The sequence below is a fragment of the Vombatus ursinus genome, unplaced genomic scaffold, assembly GCF_900497805.2.
Source record: "Vombatus ursinus unplaced genomic scaffold, bare-nosed wombat genome assembly UNPS02010320.1, whole genome shotgun sequence".
Classification (NCBI taxonomy): Eukaryota; Metazoa; Chordata; class Mammalia; order Diprotodontia; family Vombatidae; genus Vombatus; species Vombatus ursinus.
This window is the reverse complement of record NW_020950098.1, coordinates 5,573,426-5,593,178: the sequence shown is the minus strand read 5'-3', so window position 1 is coordinate 5,593,178 and position 19,753 is coordinate 5,573,426. Positions and strand designations below refer to the sequence as shown.

The 19,753-nt window shown below is 39.9% G+C and overlaps 1 protein-coding gene across 1 annotated transcript in view; it reads right to left on the bottom strand.

Moving 5' to 3' along the window:
* The window catches only part of CUNH12orf56 (chromosome unknown C12orf56 homolog), a 112,176-nt gene that overhangs the window by 6,778 nt on the left and 85,645 nt on the right, over window positions 1–19,753 (bottom strand). The window contains exons 9-12 of the mRNA XM_027854203.1: window positions 12,729–12,852; window positions 10,143–10,217; window positions 8,720–8,794; window positions 1,553–1,731 (exon numbers count right to left, since the gene is read on the bottom strand). Of these exons, the coding sequence (XP_027710004.1) occupies window positions 1,553–1,731; window positions 8,720–8,794; window positions 10,143–10,217; window positions 12,729–12,852 (453 nt within the window). The remainder of the gene's footprint in view (window positions 1–1,552; window positions 1,732–8,719; window positions 8,795–10,142; window positions 10,218–12,728; window positions 12,853–19,753) is intronic.

Below are 19,753 nucleotides of genomic sequence, written 5' to 3'. Positions count from 1 at the left end.
TGTGTGTGTGTGTGTGTGTGTGTGTGTGTGTGTGTGTGTGTGTGTGTCTATGTTTGGGTTTGGCAGTAAGACAAAGTACCCAAAGACTGATAATATCAGAGAAGTCTACAAAAGTAGCTTGGTGTCCCATTGCAGAGGGCTAAGGAAATAATGCCAGACTAAGGAATTATTTAACAGGCAACAGGGAGATGCTGCAGATTTTTTGATAATACACAAAAAGACCAATGTGACATTAGTATGAAGGATGGAATGGAAGAAGTTAAGGCTGGAATCAGGGAAACCAGTTAGAGGGCTGTTATAATAATGGAAATAAAAGACAAGGTGGGTCTGAACTGGAGTGGTAGCCATGAATAAGGACCCATGATTTCTTTGGGATAGAAAACTCCTTCTACCAATGCAGGTCGGCAACCTTCTCTCCAACTTTCCATCCTGCAGTTAGAGGGTTGCCTAGGTTACTGAGAGATCAAATGATTTGGCCAGAGGTTTCAGAGCCAGTCAGAGGCAGGGCTTCAATCCAGCTCTTTCTGGCTCCAGAGACCTGCTCCCTTACTTCAAGTCTCAGACTGAAAAAGAAGTGACCAATTCAATTCTGTTCAAAAAACATTTAATGAATGCCTTGAATTTGGTGAAGGATGGGACTGGAAAGGCGAGGAAAGGCTTTCTCCTTTGCTGACTTCCTCAAATTCATAACTCTTAATTTATAACCTCTCTCAATTGAGTCTGCTGCCCTTAATTACTCATAGCTGGTCAAATTCACTCTGCTGTGAATTGGTGGTGGCAACAAAGGACAAAATGGCTTTTTTTTTTTTAAACCAGCTTGTGTTTTATTTATCCTCTCTGGTCAGGAAGCAGGTTTTCAAAGGGAAAACAATTTTGAGTGCCCTGAAATCCCAGCTTGCCTCATTCAGAGAGAGAGAGAGAGAGACAGAGAGAGAGGGAGGGAGGGAGAGAGGGGAGAGAGAGAAGAAGAAGGAGGAGGAGGAGGAGAGGGAGAGGGAAAGATGGACAGAGAGAGAGAGGAGGAGGAGGAGAAGGGGAGAAAGGGAGAGAGGGAGAGAGAGAAGAAGAAGGAGGAGGAGGAGGAGAGGGAGAGGGAAAGATGGACAGAGAGAGAGAGGAGGAGGAGGAGAAGGGGAGAGAGGGAGAGAGTGAAATGGAGAGAGGTGGAGAGAGACAGAAAGAGAGAGAGGAGGAGGAGAAAAGAGAGAGGAGGACAAGGAGGAGGAAGAGGAGGAAAGGGAGAGGGAGAAAGAGAGAGAATGAGAGAGAGAGAGAGAATGAGAGAGAGAGAATATGAGAGAGAGAGAGAGGAGGAGGAGGAAAGGGAGAGGGAGAGAGAGAGAGGAGGAGAAAAGAGAAAAAGGATGGGGAGGAGGAGGGAAGGGAGAGGGGGAGAGAGAGAGAGAGGGAGCGCCTATGAAAAGAGAACTCAAAGGATTTTCTGCCCAGTGATTAGTCTAAAAGCGGCAGACAGATACATCACAGTTTTGCCCTGCCTCTCCATCAGCAGGGGGTGGAATTCTACTCGGGAATGAAGTATGGTCATTCTTACCTGAATTCTTCTTTGTGGTTGTTCCTAATGTATTCAGCCAGTATGCTACTATGCTGCAAACAGCTCTTGATGATGTAAAACTGTTGGTACAACAGAACAGCTTGGCCTGGGCTCAGAAGCGGCAAAGACATCAGGAGCCCTTTCATCACTTGCTTCACAATGCTGGCCACAAATGAGATCTAGAAATCAAAAACACACGTCTGCATGAGCACCCGGCCCACAGACCCAGGGGATCCCTTCATGCTTTAGCTAGATTCTTGACTACACCACAGGGGTGATACCACTTGCCAACCCATCACCAGTGTTCTGGGCATTATTTAATAAGGTCTGAGTAAGAGTACATAAGAACATAAAATGTGGATTATGACCAAAGCCCTATTTAGAGTCTAACACTTTGGGGTCCCAGAACAAGAACAAAGAATGTAGTTGTCAAATACTTTGGGGAGGTCACTCTGTGTGTGTGTGTGCACATGTGCGTGCTGCATGTGTGTATGCATGTATGTGTGTGTGTATGTATGTATGTGTTGGTAAGGGGTAGTAGGAAGTTCGCCTGTGGTGTGATTGATAGCATGTCATTTTAAACTTTCTAAGTGCTAAGCTCAGTTGTTTGTAAGATGCTAAGGGACTACAAGTGTTGTTGTTCAATTGTTTCAGTCATATCCGACTCTTTGTAACCCCATTTGGGGTTTTTCTTGGCAAAGATCCTGGAGTGGTTTCCCATTTCCTTCTCCAGCTCATTTTGCAGATAAAGAAACTGAGACAAACAGGGTTAAGTGACCTGCCCAAGATCACACAGTTAGTAAGTGTCTGAGGCTGGATTTTTTTTTTTTTTGGTTTTTTTTGGTTTTTTTTTTGCTTTTTGGTGAGGCGATTGGGGTTAAGTGACTTGCCCAGGGTCACACAGCTAGTAAGTGTTAAGTGTCTGAGGCTGGATTTGAACTCGGGACTTCCTGACTCCAAGGCCAGAGCTCTATTCACTATGCCACCTAACTGCCCCCTGAAGTTGGATTTGAACTCAGGTCTTTCTAACTGCAGGCCTGGTTCTCTATCCACTGTACCACCTAGCCACACTGCTAATGGTCTATAGATATTAATGTCCTGGGACAAAGCTCCAGTCACCCTACCCTAGTTACTGTTCTCTCACTTGTATCTTTGTAGCACACTGTTCAAAACAAGTTAACTAACTTGGACTGACTGAAATGCAACTAAATTCAATCAGTCAGCAAGCATTAAGTATCTACTATGAACTAAGTGGTAGGAATATAAAGATAAAGGATAGTTCCTCCTCTGGAAGAGCTCTCAATCTAAAGAGGGAGACATTCATTTGTTCTGTGAAGTTTGGATTCAGTCAAAGGGCCTCACTTGAGGTCTCAGAGGGCCTCAAGGCTGCAGATTCCCCACCCCTGCCCCATCCTTATGTGGGTAGTGTCAAATCATTTCCAATTCTTCCATTAAGGCATGGTTATACCTTTAAGCGGTGCTCTTAGCTCAGCCTTTGTGGGGAGGGGGAAGAGAAGAGTTATTTTCAAGCCTATTCTGTCATATAGTATATATTATGAATAGGGTCTAATGCAACTGTTTCAGAAATACCATCTCTAGCTCACTTACCATCTTTCCATCCCTCCATGGATTTCTATAGGTTCGTTTTCACTTCTTGTTTTTTTTCTCTGCTTTCTCTGCTAAGTTATAAAATGTAAATCTTTTCTGTCTTGCTACAAGCCCCTGTGCTGAGAATGGACCCAGGAGTTAAAGAAAATACATCAATCTCTCTTTCTCTGAGTACTTCTTTTTTCTGAGTACATTTGCCTCCTTCATGGCTGTGTTTAACCTTCCGAGTAATACAACAATAAATAACAAACACAATAAGCAACCACATTATTTTAGAAAAAAAAAGTTTCAAAACAATTACAAAATAAAAAACAAAATCTTAACAAGAATTAGTAAAGCAGACTCTTATCTCAAGAGAAAAAGAACAAGAAAGTAAGAAGGCAGGGGACAGAAGAGTAAAATTTACCAATAAATCATTATTTATTAATAATCATTTACTAATAAATCATTATTTTACATGCCAGGCACTGTGCTAAGTGCTAAGGATACAAAAGGAGGCAAAAGACAGTTTCTGCCCTCAAGGAGCTCACAATCTAATGGAGAAGCTTACAATCACCATGTTATGTTTCCATGGCTCAATAGATACAATCAGTACCCCAGTTCCTCTCAATTCCAATGCTTTCCTTCTGTTAATTCCTATTTATCCTATTTATTATTTATTTATCCTATTTATTCCTATTAATTTCCTATTTATCCTGTAAATAGTTTGCTTAGTATATATTTGTTTGCATGTTAGCTTCCCTATTAGATTGTAAGCTCCTTGAGGGCAGGGACTATCTCTTGCTTCCTTTTGTATCCCCAACACTTAGCATGGTGCCTGGCACATAGTAGGTGCTTAATAAATAGATTGCACCAATCCTTTCAGGTTTGCACTCGGGCTCAGCTACAATATCTTAACAATGAAGTCATGGCATTGTTTTCTTGTGTACCATCTTTCTCCATTTTTATCCCATCTCCCATCCCATTTACTCCCTGTAATAGCAGTATGTTGTGCAGTCTGGCACCTTCTCCCTCCATGGTCTTGTTCAGTTCCCACTTCTCACAAGCTTTAGGCATTTCTCCTTCCAGTAGGATGAGAGACAGACAGAGACAGGCACAGAGACCAAAGACAGACAGATTGTCCTTCAGACCAACCCTTTCTGGGTCACAGTATAGTAAGAATTTGTCCTGCTCTCACCCACAAGTGTTCCACATCTGTTATATTCTATTCTATCTGTAGTCCCTTAGCATCTTACAAACAACTGAGCTTAGCACTTAGCAAGTTTAAAATGACATACTATCAATCATACCACAGGCAAACTTCCTACTACCCCTTACCAACACACAGACACACACATACACACGCACGCACACATACACACATGTAGCATGCACATGTGCGCACACACACACACAGAGTGACCTCCCCAAAGTATCTGACAACTACATTCTTTGTTCTTGTTCTGGGACCCCAAATTGTTAGACTCTAAATAGGGCTTTGGTCATAATCCAAATTTTATGTTCTTATGTACTCTTACTCAGACCTTATTAAATAATGCCCAGAACACTGGTGATGGTTTGGCAAGCGCTGTCACCCCTTGCACACACTGGTGTGCAAGCAAGCTTGTTCTCATCCTCTGCCTCATCTGCTCCTACTCATAGCTACTGAATTGGAGCCAAAGAAAGTCATGAAACTACGCTGAGTCCACTACAACTTTATGTTATCTGATCTCAACTGAGTTTTCACTGTAGTAAGCCAAGTCACTTAACCTCTCGTTGCCTCAGTTTTCTCAACTGCAAAATGGGAAAAACAGCTCCTTCCTTGAAGGATTTTTATGATGATCAAGTGAGATAATATTTGCAAACCACTTAGCACAGTGCTTGGCACATAACAGATACTTCTATAAATGCTGACTCCCTTCTCCTGCCTTTCCTTTTACTTCATAATTGATTCATTATCCCAGCCACCCCAGCAGCTGTTCTAATCTTTCTCTTTTTGCTCCAAGCCTCCCTTGGTACTACCACTCTTGCCAACCCTCTCAGTTAAACAGCTCACCTCATACTTTATTGTGAAAATGGTGACCCTTCAGTGAAAGTTCCCTCTTCTCTCCTAGTCCTCACTCCATAACCCTTCAACATGACCCTCTACTATCTCCTCCTTTACTCCAGACTCTGATGTGGAGGTGACCTATTTCCTAGCCAAGGGCATTCCTTTAACATTGATTCCATCCCTTTATATTTCCTCCAGCAGCTTGTCCCCACAATCACCCCATCTCTCAGTTTCTACCTGTTGATTGGCTCCTTCTCCACTGCCTCCAGACCCAGGTCTTTCTCATCCTTGAAAAAAAAAAAAAGCTCCGCTGGATCTCATCATGGATAGATCCCTGTGGATCCACTGGATCCTACTAGCTATCATCCTATAAAGCCACCTGTGCTTGTTGCTTTCATCTCCTCTTATCTCACTCTTCTAAATCCTTTGAAATATGGTTTCCAATCTCATCATTCAACTAAAACTGTTCTCTACAAAGTCACCAATAATCTTCCAACTGACAAAACTAATGGTCTTTTGTCAATCCTCACCCTTCTTGACCACTCTGAAGTTCTTACCATTACTGACCATAGTCTTTTCCTAGATACTTTCTTTTCTTTGGGTTTTCATGGCACTGCTGGCTCTCTCTTCCCCTCTCCCCCTCTTTCCCCTCCCTCCCTTTCTTCTTCTCTCCTCCTCTTTCCCTTTCCCTTTCTCTCTCTTTCTCCTTCTCTCTCTTTCCCTTTCTCTTTCTCTCTTTCTCTTCCTCTCTGTCTCTGTCTCTCTCTCTCTTTCCCTCTCTCCCTCCCTCCCTCCCTCTGTATTTGTCTGTCTATCTCTCTCCCTGTTTCTCTCTCTCTTTCTGGTTTTCTCCCATCTAACCATTCCTTCTGAGTCTCTTTTGCTGATCATCATCAGCACCACACCTACTAGCTGTGAATGTACACCAAGGCTCTGTTCTGGGCCCTCTTCCCCTTTTTTTCTCTACACTTTCTCACTTGCTTATCATATCTGCTCTCATAAATTCAATGACCATCTATCTCTATGCAGATGATTTCCAGATTGACATATTCATCCCTCTCTTGAACTCCAGTTCACATCACCAACTGCCTATTTGACATTCCACCCAACATTTAATTCCATTGGTTCCCTATCACCTCTAGAATCAAATATAAACTCTTATCTGGCGTTCAGAGTTCACAACTTCACTCGTTCCTATGTATTCACTCTCTTTACTCACCCTTCCAAGAACTCAATGGTCCATCCACCTTGGCCTTCTTGCTGTTCCTCAAACATGACACTCCTCCCATTTTCACTGTGCCTTTGGACTAATTGTCCCCCACATCTAGAAAGTTTTCCTTCCTCTCTCTTGAAGTCCACATCTTCCTTCGGCTCCAGCAATGTCTCCTGCAGATGACCTTTCTTGACTCCCTTCCGTTCTAGTGTTTTTCTATCCATGGCTTCCTTGTGGCTATTTTGAATGTATCTTGTAAATGATTTCACTATCTATGTACATATGATAGAATGTAAGTTCCTTGAGGGCAGGGATGGTTCATTTTAGACTTCGTATATGTTGTGCTTAGCTTATAAGAGGTTCCTAATAAATGCCTATCACTTGATTTAGTTGAAATAAGGAGAAGTCTCTGTCAAGCACTAATTTGTCTGTGAAAGAATAACTAAACATTATTCACAAGGCTTAAAATTTGCTAGACTGGCCACATGACAGACAGTCAAATTTCTAATATGATTATAGTGAATACATAAATGAATAATAGGAGATGAAGAGACATGAAATGGCAAGGAGAAAAAGGAAAGTGTCAGAGTCTATCAGTTAAATTTACATGTGTACTAACAAAAACCTAATGAGTATGGATCTTGGTCCACCTCTAAAGTTGTCTATTTAACTTTCTGCTTCCTATTCATGCTGAAGTTTTTTCTTTTGTAATGTAGTTTTAAGGGTGGGTGGAGGTGGGTGGAGAATATCCCCCAAGTCCTAAATTGAATTAGTCAATGAGAGGTATGAACTATGTGTGAACAAGGTCTAGACACTGTCTTCAATCAATCAATCAATTAAAGACATTTCAACTCAATGAAACAGGCAGTATCTTAGAACTGACTGAAGAAAGTCATGCTCTGAAAAATAGAAAGCCAGTTCAAAACCCAGCGTTCAAGTATCTGGCCAGCATATCAGAGACAGCATTCCAACCAAGTCCTCAAGAGGGAATTGTTTGGGCAAGAGAAGGAGAGAAAGCCTCCGTCTCTTCCCTTCCCTCCACCTTGACCATAGCATGACCTTGTGGGAGCCATATCTAGTCGTCTTGATCTATATCTTGGCACTGAACCCAGATGGCTCTGGAGGAGAAAGTGAGGCTAGTGACTTTGTACAGCCTTTCCTCATTTAAATCCAATTCACTTGCAAGTCATGGCATCTTCTTCCTAATATCATGGTCCTTTTTGAGAACAAAGGACAAACAACAACCGCATGACCTCGTAACCTTTGGAGGGTCAAAACATTTTGACCTTTTATCAGCAACCTTAGCCGTACCCCAGGAATAGCAGTGACTAGTAGTAGCATCTGCATCCAGGGCCAAGGACACATAAAACACCCCACGGAAAGGCATTTACAGGACCCTATAAGTAACCCAATTGAGAGAGCTATGCCCTTACCTAAGGGAAATGTCTTGAGGACTCCAACAAAAGAACTTATAAGGGCTGTGATTTACCCATTTGCCACGTGTACACTAAATTTTTTAAAAAATTGTTTTCAATAAACAAAAATCTACTTTCCCTCTCACCTCCCTTCATCATAAAAAAAAAAAAGGAAAAGAATAACCACCACCACCTTGTACCAAATATTCAAAGTTAAGCAAAATAAATTCTTACATTGACTATGTCCCCAAAAATATGTTTCTCAGTCTGTACCCTGAGTCCATCATCTCTCTTTCAGGACAGGAGGGGGTATGTGCTCTAAACTTGAACCTACTTTCCCCTAGGATCCTATATGTACCTTTGGGAAAGTGTGTCACAGACTGTTAGGAGAGGGATGTTTGTACCAACTGTTCTTACTACCCCACATTAGTAAATACTCTTTTGTTAATAAAGTCTGCTGAATAATAGTTATCAACTGATAATCATAGGGAGAAGGTTAATAGTGGGGGTTCATAAACTTTAGAACTAGAAAACCACCCTCCAACCCTTGGGCTCTTGTAGATCCCTGAAAAGACAAGTAGCCAGATGCCCTCTGGGGACCAAGCCTACTGCTAATACAGCAGGAATTGGAAGATTGAGCTTCAGAGCCTAGGCTAAACAGTAAACATATAAAACAGCACTTTGAAATTCAGGAGAAAGACTTCAAACCAAATTAAAAATGTATTTAATTTTAATGGATGATTTAATTGTCCAGTTTATATTTTGCTTTTTTGTAATAAATTGCTATTATAATCTCTTTAGACAAGACATTGATATTTTGTTCATAAACCATAAGAGCAGTTGTTTAACTAGGTATGTAAAGTTAGGGATTTTTGTTGTCAATTAAACACCTTCATACTTACTGTGGGTGGGAAACTTTGCAGAAGGGACATTATCCAACTGATAGCAAACTTCCTAGATCCCAATCCTAGGTCTCCCTAGAAAATTCAAGAAAAAAAAATGTCATATTTATGGAATTTAAACAATATTCAATAGACTACTACTCCTAGAATTAAGTATGATAACTGTTTTGCTCAATTTTATAATTAGCATTTTTAACAATCCAAATACAGCAAGAATCTGTGATTTCATTGATGTAGAGAACCCCTGGTGTAGAAAAATTCCTTCGCCAATCAGATGGAGCAACTATTCTCCTCTAGAAGTTATTGGGAGCTACCAGAGATAAGAAGGGGTTCAGTCATTTGCCCAGGGTCATTCTACAAATTGCTCTCATGTTTTTACTCTGCATCAGTCTACTCAAGTCTTTCCAAGTTTCTCTGAATTTTTCATAGTCATCATTTATTACAGCAAAATAATATTCCATTTTATTGCCATACCAAAATTTGTTTGGCTTTTCTTAACTCAAGGGCACTCACTTTGTTTCCAACTTTTTGCTACATCAGAATGTGCTGCTGTACATATTTTTGTATGTATAGGTCCTTTCCCTCTGCCTTTGACCTCAGGGTCACATAACTAGTGCCAGATAGATTTAAATATGGGTCTTCTTTACTCTAAGCCTAGTATGATCTTTACTACACCACCTCCTTTAAAAAAAGAACTATTATTAAAATTCAGTTCTCAATTTTAATAATAGTTGTTTTTTTTTAAAGGAGGTGGTATAGCATAGTAAAGATCATACTGGACTTGGAACAATGTAAAGGAAATTGACTGAAAGATACTATAACTCTAATAAATTCAGCAACCAATGATGACTTCAGCAAACAGATGGTGAAGCATGCCTCCCCACCGTGTGGCAGAGAGGTGATGGACCAGAGGTGCAGAGCAAGACATACATTTTCAGACATATTCAACACACTGGTTTCTTTCGCTTGAGTATGCTTGGTTAGTTACAAGGGAGGGCTTTTAATTTTTGATAGAGAGGAAGGGGATTTAATAGGAAGTGATAGAGATGCAAAAAAAAAGAAATTAAGAATAGCAATAAAATATTAAAAATACAGAGAAGAAAACAAAAAAGTTCAGGGGTGAACACTTAGAGGGTAATTTCATTACTACTTGCTAAATTTAAAATATAATTTGTTAAAAAAAAAAAAGATCTTACATAACAGAACAATCCTAGTATCCTTTTTGATCTGCTTGGTGGTGTTTTTTGAAGATTGTTAAGTTAAAAAGAAAACAAGAAAAGCAGAAGAGGCAAGTGAGCCCACCACCATTGGAGAGTTCTCCTCCCCAAATAGATCACTTATATCCTACTTGTTTCTTGTAAACTTCATGACTTTGTAAAAACATGACTTCTCAACCTTTCGTGATTTAGAAAACTAAACATACCTGCAGAGAAACAAGCAGTATTTCATATAAGAGGGCAGTTGCTGTATTTGTGTATTCCAGCATAAGCCTCTGTAACTGGAACAAAGAAAAATAATCAAGACGATATCATGAACCAACAATTTTAAGTGAAGGCATGATGCAAAGTCAGAAAGTGAAAATACCCTTAGCCCATGCTCAGGCTCTCTCTCACTCTCCATGCATATATATGTACATATGTGTACATATATGTATATGGTATATATGTATATATATTAATGCGTACAATGTGTGTGCATATATGTGTGTATGCATGCAGAATGCATAGGTTCATATATGTATATGTGTTGTGTGTGTGTATACACACACACATATATATGTATATAAATATATATATATTTGAAAGATAGCTGAATTGCTCTGAAATGCAAACGAGGTCAGAACATGCTGCAACTCTAGACAATTTTTCTTTCCTACTGAGTTCTGCTGTTCATAAGAGAATGTCTCCAATGGAGAAAGTCTATGGTCATTTAGTCCAACCCCCTTTTTCAGATGAGGAAACCTAGGCCCAGGGAGGAGGATAAGTGACTTTCTCAGGTTTTAATGGGCCTTAGGTGTCAGAGTTAGGGAGGGATGATTGTTGTTTCAACCTGTACCAGTGATTTTATGGGTGTAGGAAACTCCCAGAAAACAAAATCTCTTTAGCAATGGAGGTCAGCATCAGTTGTCTCATTTACAGTCATAAAGTTGACTGTGGTACTGAAAAGTTAAAGGATTTCCCTAGGGGTCACACAGACAGTAGATATCAGAAGCAGAACTCCCACCTAGACCTTCCTTAAATTCTAGATCTATTCTCTATCCCCTGTTCAGGCTGTTTTTTCAAGGTCCTTTTTTTTTTTTTTTTTTAATGAGCATCAGGTTAGACTGGACATTGGCTTTTTGCTAATTCAGATGTCATGCATTTAGCTCAGTATTGAGTGATTTGGGATAAGATCTTTGGCAGGAAAAAAAAAACTCTCTCAACCGATAAGAAACTTGTTGGGTCAAAACTACCAGATATCTGATCCAAAAAGCAAGTTGTCTTTATTAGGGCCCATTTACTCTGCTGATTGAAGATAAATCACTGCCCTCAAAGAGAGGAAGGTGTTTATCCTAAATACGTACTAAACCTTCTCAGCAGTTTAGACCATTATCTTAATCTTAACAGTGCCCTATACATGGAGGAGGTCTAGTCTTGACCTCATTTACTCCTCAAGGACTTTGAACCACAATGTCTATATTGATTCTATCTTATCACATTAGCACTTTATACCAAAAACCTTTTTTAAGGTCATATTTTAGAATCACTAATATATGTTTGTTTGTAAAAGTCTGATATTGGACTAGCTCCAGTGGACTAACATTACTTTATTTTTTTAGTTGTTTGGAACCTGGGTTTCCAACAAGGCTGGAGATTTTTACTTGAAACCCTTAGAAAGCTGATCTGGCCCTGCATAACTTCATGAGGGCAGATTTGATCCCAGAAACTGCCTGGAACCCACTGTGTTCTCTCTCAGAGAAGGAATGAAAAAATTCCCTCCAAAGCTTTCACATGAGCAGACACGCTAAAATTCCAGATTACTTACATACTTTGTATAAACATATGTATATGTTGTCTCTCCAATTGAATCTAAGCTCCTTGAGGGCAGGAATGATTTCATTTTTGCCTTTGTATTTCTAGCTCAGCATCCGGCACACAGTAGGAACTTAATAAATGCTTTTTGATTGATTGCTAACTAGTTAATTTGCACTTTCAAAACTAGTGTTTTCTAAATCACTCCATGCTGCTAATAATGCCCTTGGACAGCATCAAAAGGCATGGGAGACAGCCAGGGAAAAGAGGCAGAGTTGGGAGATGTATTGTCTGCTGGAGGAACAAAAAAGTCAATGTCTGTTGATGGATCACAGCATACCTGGAGGGGAATAAAGTTTTTTAAAAAATGGAAAAGTAGGAAGGAGATGGGCTCTGATGAGGTTTAAAAAACAAACAGAGGATTTTATATTTCTGAAGATAATAGGGAGCCATTTTTTCTTAAAATATTATTATTTATATATTACATATATATTACATATTATTTATATACAAACAATATATATTAACAATAATACTATTATTCTCTGTATTTTGACAATGAAATTAAGTTTATATAAACCAGCTCCTTGAGGACAGGACCATTGGGGTTTTTGTCTTTGTATTTCCAGCACAGGTCTTGTATATACGTGTATATGTGTGTGTGTGTGTATGTATATGTATATAGAGGCACATATACCTACCTATATATACACAGATACATACATAAAGCACTTAAATGCTTGTTAATTTGAACTGAATACTACAAAGACTTCTAAAAATAATTTGTCTTTAATGATCAAATACTCTAATGAAGTCTTCTGGAAACCAAGTAAAATGCATAGACTATATTGATGACATAGTGATTTCATGTGTCCTGAATTCAGTGACTGAAAAATTATGAACTTAATATTATTTTCTCTTTCCCAGTGCCCCAGGCCCTGTGAAAAGAAGGCACCTATGTAACATGTCTCATCTACTCCAAAAATGTTTTGTCTTACCTCAGCATCAAAGGACATCTCTACTAAAGATGAATCCGTCACAAACTGGATACCAAACACAGGACAAGATTTGGGAATTTCTGGTTCACTAATTAAAATTATCAAAAGAGTAATTAATGTTCCCCTGTAAAATACATAAAAGAGAAATAATGAGTAAAAATCTGTAGATTCAGGTAGAGTTCAGAGATGATGACTACAAGTAATGATAATTAGCATTTATATAATAATTTAAGGTCTGCAAAGCACTTTACAAATTTATCTTAATTTAGCCTCATGACAACCCTAAGAGGTAGGTGGTATTTATTAATCTCATTTTACAGATGAGACTGAGGCAGATAGCTGTTGAGTGTCTTGCCCAAGGTCACAGAGTTAGTAAGCATCGGAGGGAGAATTTGAATTCAGGTCTTCCTGACTAACCAGCCCAGTGTTCTGTGCACTATGGCACCATCTAGTGTATCAAACCATATTTAAGAGTACTAAGTTTCTTCTAGTACTAAGTTCCTTCCCAGACACATGGACAGGAAGATATGGGACACCTGCTAAGGAAGTGTTATTTAGCACAGAAAAAAAGGAGTAAAGTAGAACTCTGTAATTTGACGGCTAGAAAAGAGCCCTGGATTTGGAGTCAGAAAATCTGGGTTTGAATCTTGGGTCTCCTGTTCACTAGATGTGTGATGTTGGACAAATTGTGCAATATCTCTTGGTCTCCATATCCTCATCTGTAAAATGACATCTAAGATCCTTACCAACTCAATATGCTATGACCTTATTATTAGTGATTCTTGTTGAATCTATGGAGTGATGTGCTAAATAATGAGACAAGCAGCTGGTACAGTGGATAAAATAACACCTGACCTAAAGTCAGAAGACCCGAATTCAAATGCAACATCAGACAGTTATTAGCTGTACGACCCTGGGCAAATCACTTAACTTCTGTTTGCTTCAGTTTCCTCATTTGTAAAATGGGGGTAATAACAGCACCTACTTCCTAGGGTTGTTTTGAGGATCAAATGAGATAATATTTGTAAAGCACTTTTTAAGCCTAAAAAAATAGCCTTTATGCATGCTAGCTATTACTATTATTATTACTATTATTATGAGAATCTGGGTGATTTGCATTGTAGGCATTAGTGAAAATTTGCTCATAGGATGCCATGTGTTCCAGAAAATGTAGAAGCACAAAAACAGAAAACATTCTTGCTAAAAATCAATTTGTCCAACCACCTCCTAGATCACATGTGGAAACTGAGGCATTGGAGAAATTGTGATGTCCCTAATGCAGAGGTATAACTAGAGTCAGTGACTGGGGCTTTATTGCAGAGTGCCAATATGGGAAGGGGGTAGTGAACATTCATTTCCCGTCCCCCCCCCCCCCACTAACTCAGGGTCTGTCTTCACTCAGTGCAGCACTGGTGGGATTGTTCCCCACCTAGAGCAGACAGCTCCTATCATGCAATCTGGTCTGTAACTAACAGTAGGATGAATAGGGATGGCAGCATCTACGCCCTTCTCATTGACTTCCTCAGCAGGCAGACTCAAGGTATCCTGGGGTCTTTGCTTTCTCACTCCCACCCCAACAGAATTAGTTCCACTCTGGCCCAATGTCACACTGCTAGTTAGTGAGTTAGAGGCTTGGCTAAGACTAGCACCACGGTAGTTCTGGAGCCAGCTCAAACCGACTAGGAGAATTGATAGTTAAATTTATAGTTAAATTAAAAAGTACGAGCAGTTATTTACACACCAGAAATGGGCAAATGTTACAAATCAGAGCTTGATTTATTTTGTTGAGTGTTAGATTTAAGTGATATGAAAAAATGTTAATAATGGATATAAAACTTTAAATTGTGTCAAGCAAACATTTCTCCCCAGAGAGCTGGTTGTCAGATAGAGATCAGCACACAGGCTGAGTAGACCTCAACTTTCCTAATTTCTAGTCCAATGTTCTGTCTAGTACCATTTTCTCATAGAAAAGTACTAGAAAACTATGCCTTTTGGTTAAAACAAAGAATGAGCCAAAACATATGTCCATATTCATATATGAGGGATAATACTTATAGATGCTCAACACATGAAAATGGGCCATTAGAAAAGCTGAGTATTTATGTGTAAACTAATGCCCTAAAGGGAATAATTAAAAATTATCAACTATACTGCAGGGATGGAGAACCTGCAGCCTTGAGGCCACATATGGCCCTCTAGGTCCTCAAGTGTAGCCCTTTGACTGAATACAAACTTCACAGAACAAATTCCTTTAATAAAAGGATAGTAATATACCATACACATTTCTTTCATATTAGAATAGAACATCCTCAGTTCTAGAAATAATTCTTGCTTAGTAATAATTACAAGAAGTTTCCACTCTAATTTTTTAAATACTTTTTTGTTAATAGCAATTATACACTGATGAATTACACATTGACGAATCTAAATTTTAAGTGGAAATATAATCTCTACTTCCTCCTAAAAAGAAAGACCAATCCTTACATCTGGATAAGTTGCAGATTTAGGGCTAAGGCACAGAAGCTGGTTTAGTTTCCATGACACCATCAGATTACACCTGTGGTAATCCTGAGAGATATATGTAAAAGATATATGTAGAAAGGCTTAAAGAACATAGCTAAAATAAAATATTCAAATGCAACTAGTGAAATTTTTAAATGAACGACAGTTTTATTTGCATTTATTCAAATAGAACTTAATCTTGAAAAAAGCTCTCTTCAAAGGGGAGAGATTCTAAACTTAGGCTGACAGATGGATGAATGAAATTTTAATTTAAATTACAATTTTCCTAGAGTTTTAGAGCCTGAAAATAGGGATTACTGTAGAGTTCCTACCTCATATATAATGATTTGATACTCATAGTTAATTGATACTATTCTTATTTTCAAAGTATAAAAATAAAAATACAGCAGAATGTTTTTATAATTCTCATCTTTTTAGGCAATCTTAACATCTGCTTGATATAATCTATTATATTAGATATTTACCGCATATAGCTAATGAGTGACAGTATTACACAGCAATTGAGGATCTTAAAGTCAAGGGTTCAAGTGCAATTTATGACACACACCACCTGTGCAGACTTAGGGAAGTCACTGAGATTCTCAATGTCCCAAGCAGCTCGCTGAGACCATAAATTACAAAGGAGTTGCTGGTATGTGCCAGAGTTGCTATAGTCCAGCTTTGGAGGGAGCTTCTCTACCCAGGAGTTCCCTGTATTATTGCAATGACAAGTCTAGACTCTGCTTCCCCCACCCAAATAAATGTTGATGTTATGGTGATGATGGAGTGCTTAGGTGCTTATACTGGGACTTAACCAGGAACGACCTAGCCTCAGAAACACTATCCCTGCCAGTTTTTCCCCAGTCCAAGGACACTATGCCTAGCAATTACTCATGACTGGGCCTCAGCGACACACTTATCTAGCTCCCTGGTGTAGTTACAAACTGCACCTGTAGGAGTTATTAGTTTGAACTGGCCTTGTACAGGCTCATAAAGAAATTTGTACCCACTGGACTATCTATACCAACTCCCTACCTCATTATCTGCATCCTGGACCCCTGGACCTAGTTTATTCTATATAAACTTTAACTGAACCTCTCTAAGGTTGCAGGTTCCTTAAGAACTTTTGCCCACTGAAAAGTGCAACAATAAACTTTTGCCAACTTGACTTAAAGAATGCTTGAGTCCGTGAATTCCAGATGACCCTGTTATGTACTTTGGTCCTTGAGGGGTCTCTGAACCTCTCAGACAGCAACAGTTATATGATTTGACCCTCAGCACATCCAAATCTTGAATTACAAGTAAGGATCCAGAAAGACTTCCATAGATCAGAGAAAAGGGCTTAAGATAGTGGAATTAATAGAGTCCACACCAATGAGTAGAAGTTCTTTTACATGCAACTCCTCAAACAGCTGATGCCAAAGAGGTCAGTGAGGAGGTGGTGAGATGTGGATTTGTTTCAACAGGACTTTTTTTTTTCCAAGCTTAAATAAAGGAACAGAAGGCATATTCAACGGTGCCACTGTGTATTAAGTGGCAAGCTTTGGCAACAGTCTAGATATGGGATGAGGAGGAAATGAAAGTTAGAGATGATAATGAAAATCCCCACTTCAGAGGTAGGGAAATAGGAGGTTCCAACAGTAATAAGGAAGTGGAAAAGAAAACTGTTCAGAGCTGGGTTCCCCATGAGGACCCCCAGAGACCATGAATGACCTGGAAGAGGTTTCTGACTCTCTCCTCTCAATCTCTGGGGCAGACACCTAAGTACAAGATAACTGAGGAGGGAGAGGGCATAACAAAGAGAGAAACCCCAAAATGATACCTTTCAGATGTATGTGAACTAATGCAAAGCAAACAGAATCAAGAAAGCAACATACATAGCTACAGTAATGTAAATGAAAAGAACAGAAAAAGTAAGCCTAAAACCTTAAGATTGTAATTAATCGATAAACATTTCTTAAGTACCTACTAAGTGCCAGGTACTGTACTAAGAGCTGGGGATACAAAAAGGCAAAAGACAGTCCCTGTGCTCAAGAAGCTTACAATCTAGTGGGGGAGATGGCATGCAAACAAATATATACAAAGTAAGTTATATACAGGATAATTAGGAAATGATTAACAGAAGAAAAGCGGTAGAAAAAAGAGGGGTTGGGAAAGGTTTCCTATACGGGCCGCACGCCGGCCCTCTGCCAGTCGTACGCCAGTACCTACTTCCCTTAAAAGAAGTACACCACCAGAGTCTTACCCACGCCTGGGTCCTCGGTTCTCAGCCGGATCACCACACAGAGACAAGCCATCGGGAGGCACCAACACCAGAGCTTTATTCAGAGGCCAACACAGCAAACCATCATAGCAAGCCCAAGCAGCAAGGCCAGAGCAACAGGCAGGAGCCAGGGGAGAGCACACGTGTGTGATCTGACCACGCTTGTTCCTAAGTACCTACTTAGCCCCTCCTCCCCAGCCCGCTACTAGCCAATGATTGTAGGGTCAGATACCGAAAGGGGCTGTCTGAGTTTAGCACACCAAGGGGGAGGGAGTGACGTAGGAGGCCAGGATTGGATACAGGAAGGAGGCATCTGGGATTGACGCATAGACAAGAGTACGTGACCTAGGAAGTCAGACTCAGGAGGGGACTGGGTCAGTGCTGCACAAAGTCAGGAAGGTCACAAGAGGCATCTGGGGATGACGTTGCATATAGGGAGGGGACTAAGCAGAGGGAACTCAGTCCTCTGCCATCCCACTCCCACGTGGCACCGCCCCTTGCCTCAGGAGCTCAGGCTCGGCTACTTCCTTGAACCCAGCTTATCTCATAGCACTGCCCAATTGCCTCATGGCTTCTCCGTATCCAGCCCATCCCAGTACACACGACTCTGTCTACCACAGTCCCTGCCTCGACTTCCAAAATACCCAGATCTTACCTTACCCATGCCACAGCACCCAACTGGCAGCTGCCAACATCAGACAGTCCCTCACAGTTTCCTATAAAAGATGGGATTTTAGTTGGGACTGAACCAGGAATGACTGGTGAGGTTAAGAAAATGCACCTCATTCCCTTCCTTGGGGAGATGGGGGAAAAGGGGCAGGTATCTGGTACATGCCAGAAGAAGAAATGAGAAATGCACCTCTTTCCTTTTGCTGGAGAGATGAGGGACTGACGTGGCGCAAAAAGTTGTATACTCTGTCAGTCTGCCAGATTCCCTCAATGTGTTGGCTGGTCTGGCTTAATCGTTTTTTTGTTACAAAGGAAGGCTTGCTGGGTGAGGATGAGGTGGGAGTGAAGGGGATAGTATACCCAGAAATGACTATGCCTGAAAACAAAAGTCATCAATAAAATTTTAATTAGCAGCAACAAAGAGAAATCACACCCTTAGGGCAGTCATAACAATATTTTAATTTCAAAATTGACCAAGAATAAAAATCTTGGTACAGTGACTAAAGAAATAATGTTCAAAGCATGTAGACATACTTTCTGCCCTTCAGTTCACACCCCAGATGCACCTATTGGAAAAATCCTCATGGAGACCCCTGGCTTTCAGTGTAATATGACTCATTCCATCTCTGCCATATTAACCAGATCAGTGCTTCTCAAATTTTTTTAGTCTACTAAAAAATGAAACTGACTTAAGAAAATATTTTTTCCTTTTAATAATTCAGAGGCACATAAGATGCATCAATTAGCAGCTGGGCGTATGACTGATGAAAAGAGCTATCTAAAACCCCTCCTGTGTGCTGTCACCAAAGACAAGAGATGCTAGAATAAAAGCTGGGTTTTCACGAGTACTTTGAAGATAACAGTGACAGATTGATTAAGTGATACTGTTAGCCCAGAAGCATAACCTTAGGAACCAGCAGAGGACATGTGAACAGAGCAGGAGGGATGGACTACATGTAAATAAAGGAAGAGATTATTTATCTACTACAACAAACACATCCATCTCTACAGGGTGTCCCAAAAGTCTTAGTGCAGTTTAAAATTTGTTTTAAACATTATAAAGCAGTATTTTTGAGGGTGGCAAAAAACTTTGACCAAGTGGATGCCCATCAATTGAGGAATCGCTGACCAAATTGTGGTATATACAAACAAAATGTAATATTACTGCCCACAAGAAACAATAAATATGAAGAGTTCAAGAAGCATGGGAAGATTTGTATAACTGGTGTAGAGTTAAGTAAGTAAAACTAAGAGAACATTACATGAAGAACAAAATTAATTAATTGTAATGACCAACCTCTGTCTAGAGAACTGATGATGAGAACTACCTCTCTTACCTCAGGAGAGTGGTAGGTGTATGAGGAACGTGGAATGTGGTATTAACTATTTTTCTTTGTGAGAGGTAGGGCTCAATATGTAGCGAAGGGGTAGTTGATTTGTCACCTTTTTTATGAAGCCTCTTGAAGTGAGAGAAATGATTATTAAATAACCAAATATTAGGGAGATCCAGGGTTTTTTCCTTTCCTATCTCCTCATTCTCTACTGGGTCAAGTCAGCATTGGAAGGACATTGCTGATAATGAGATTGGATT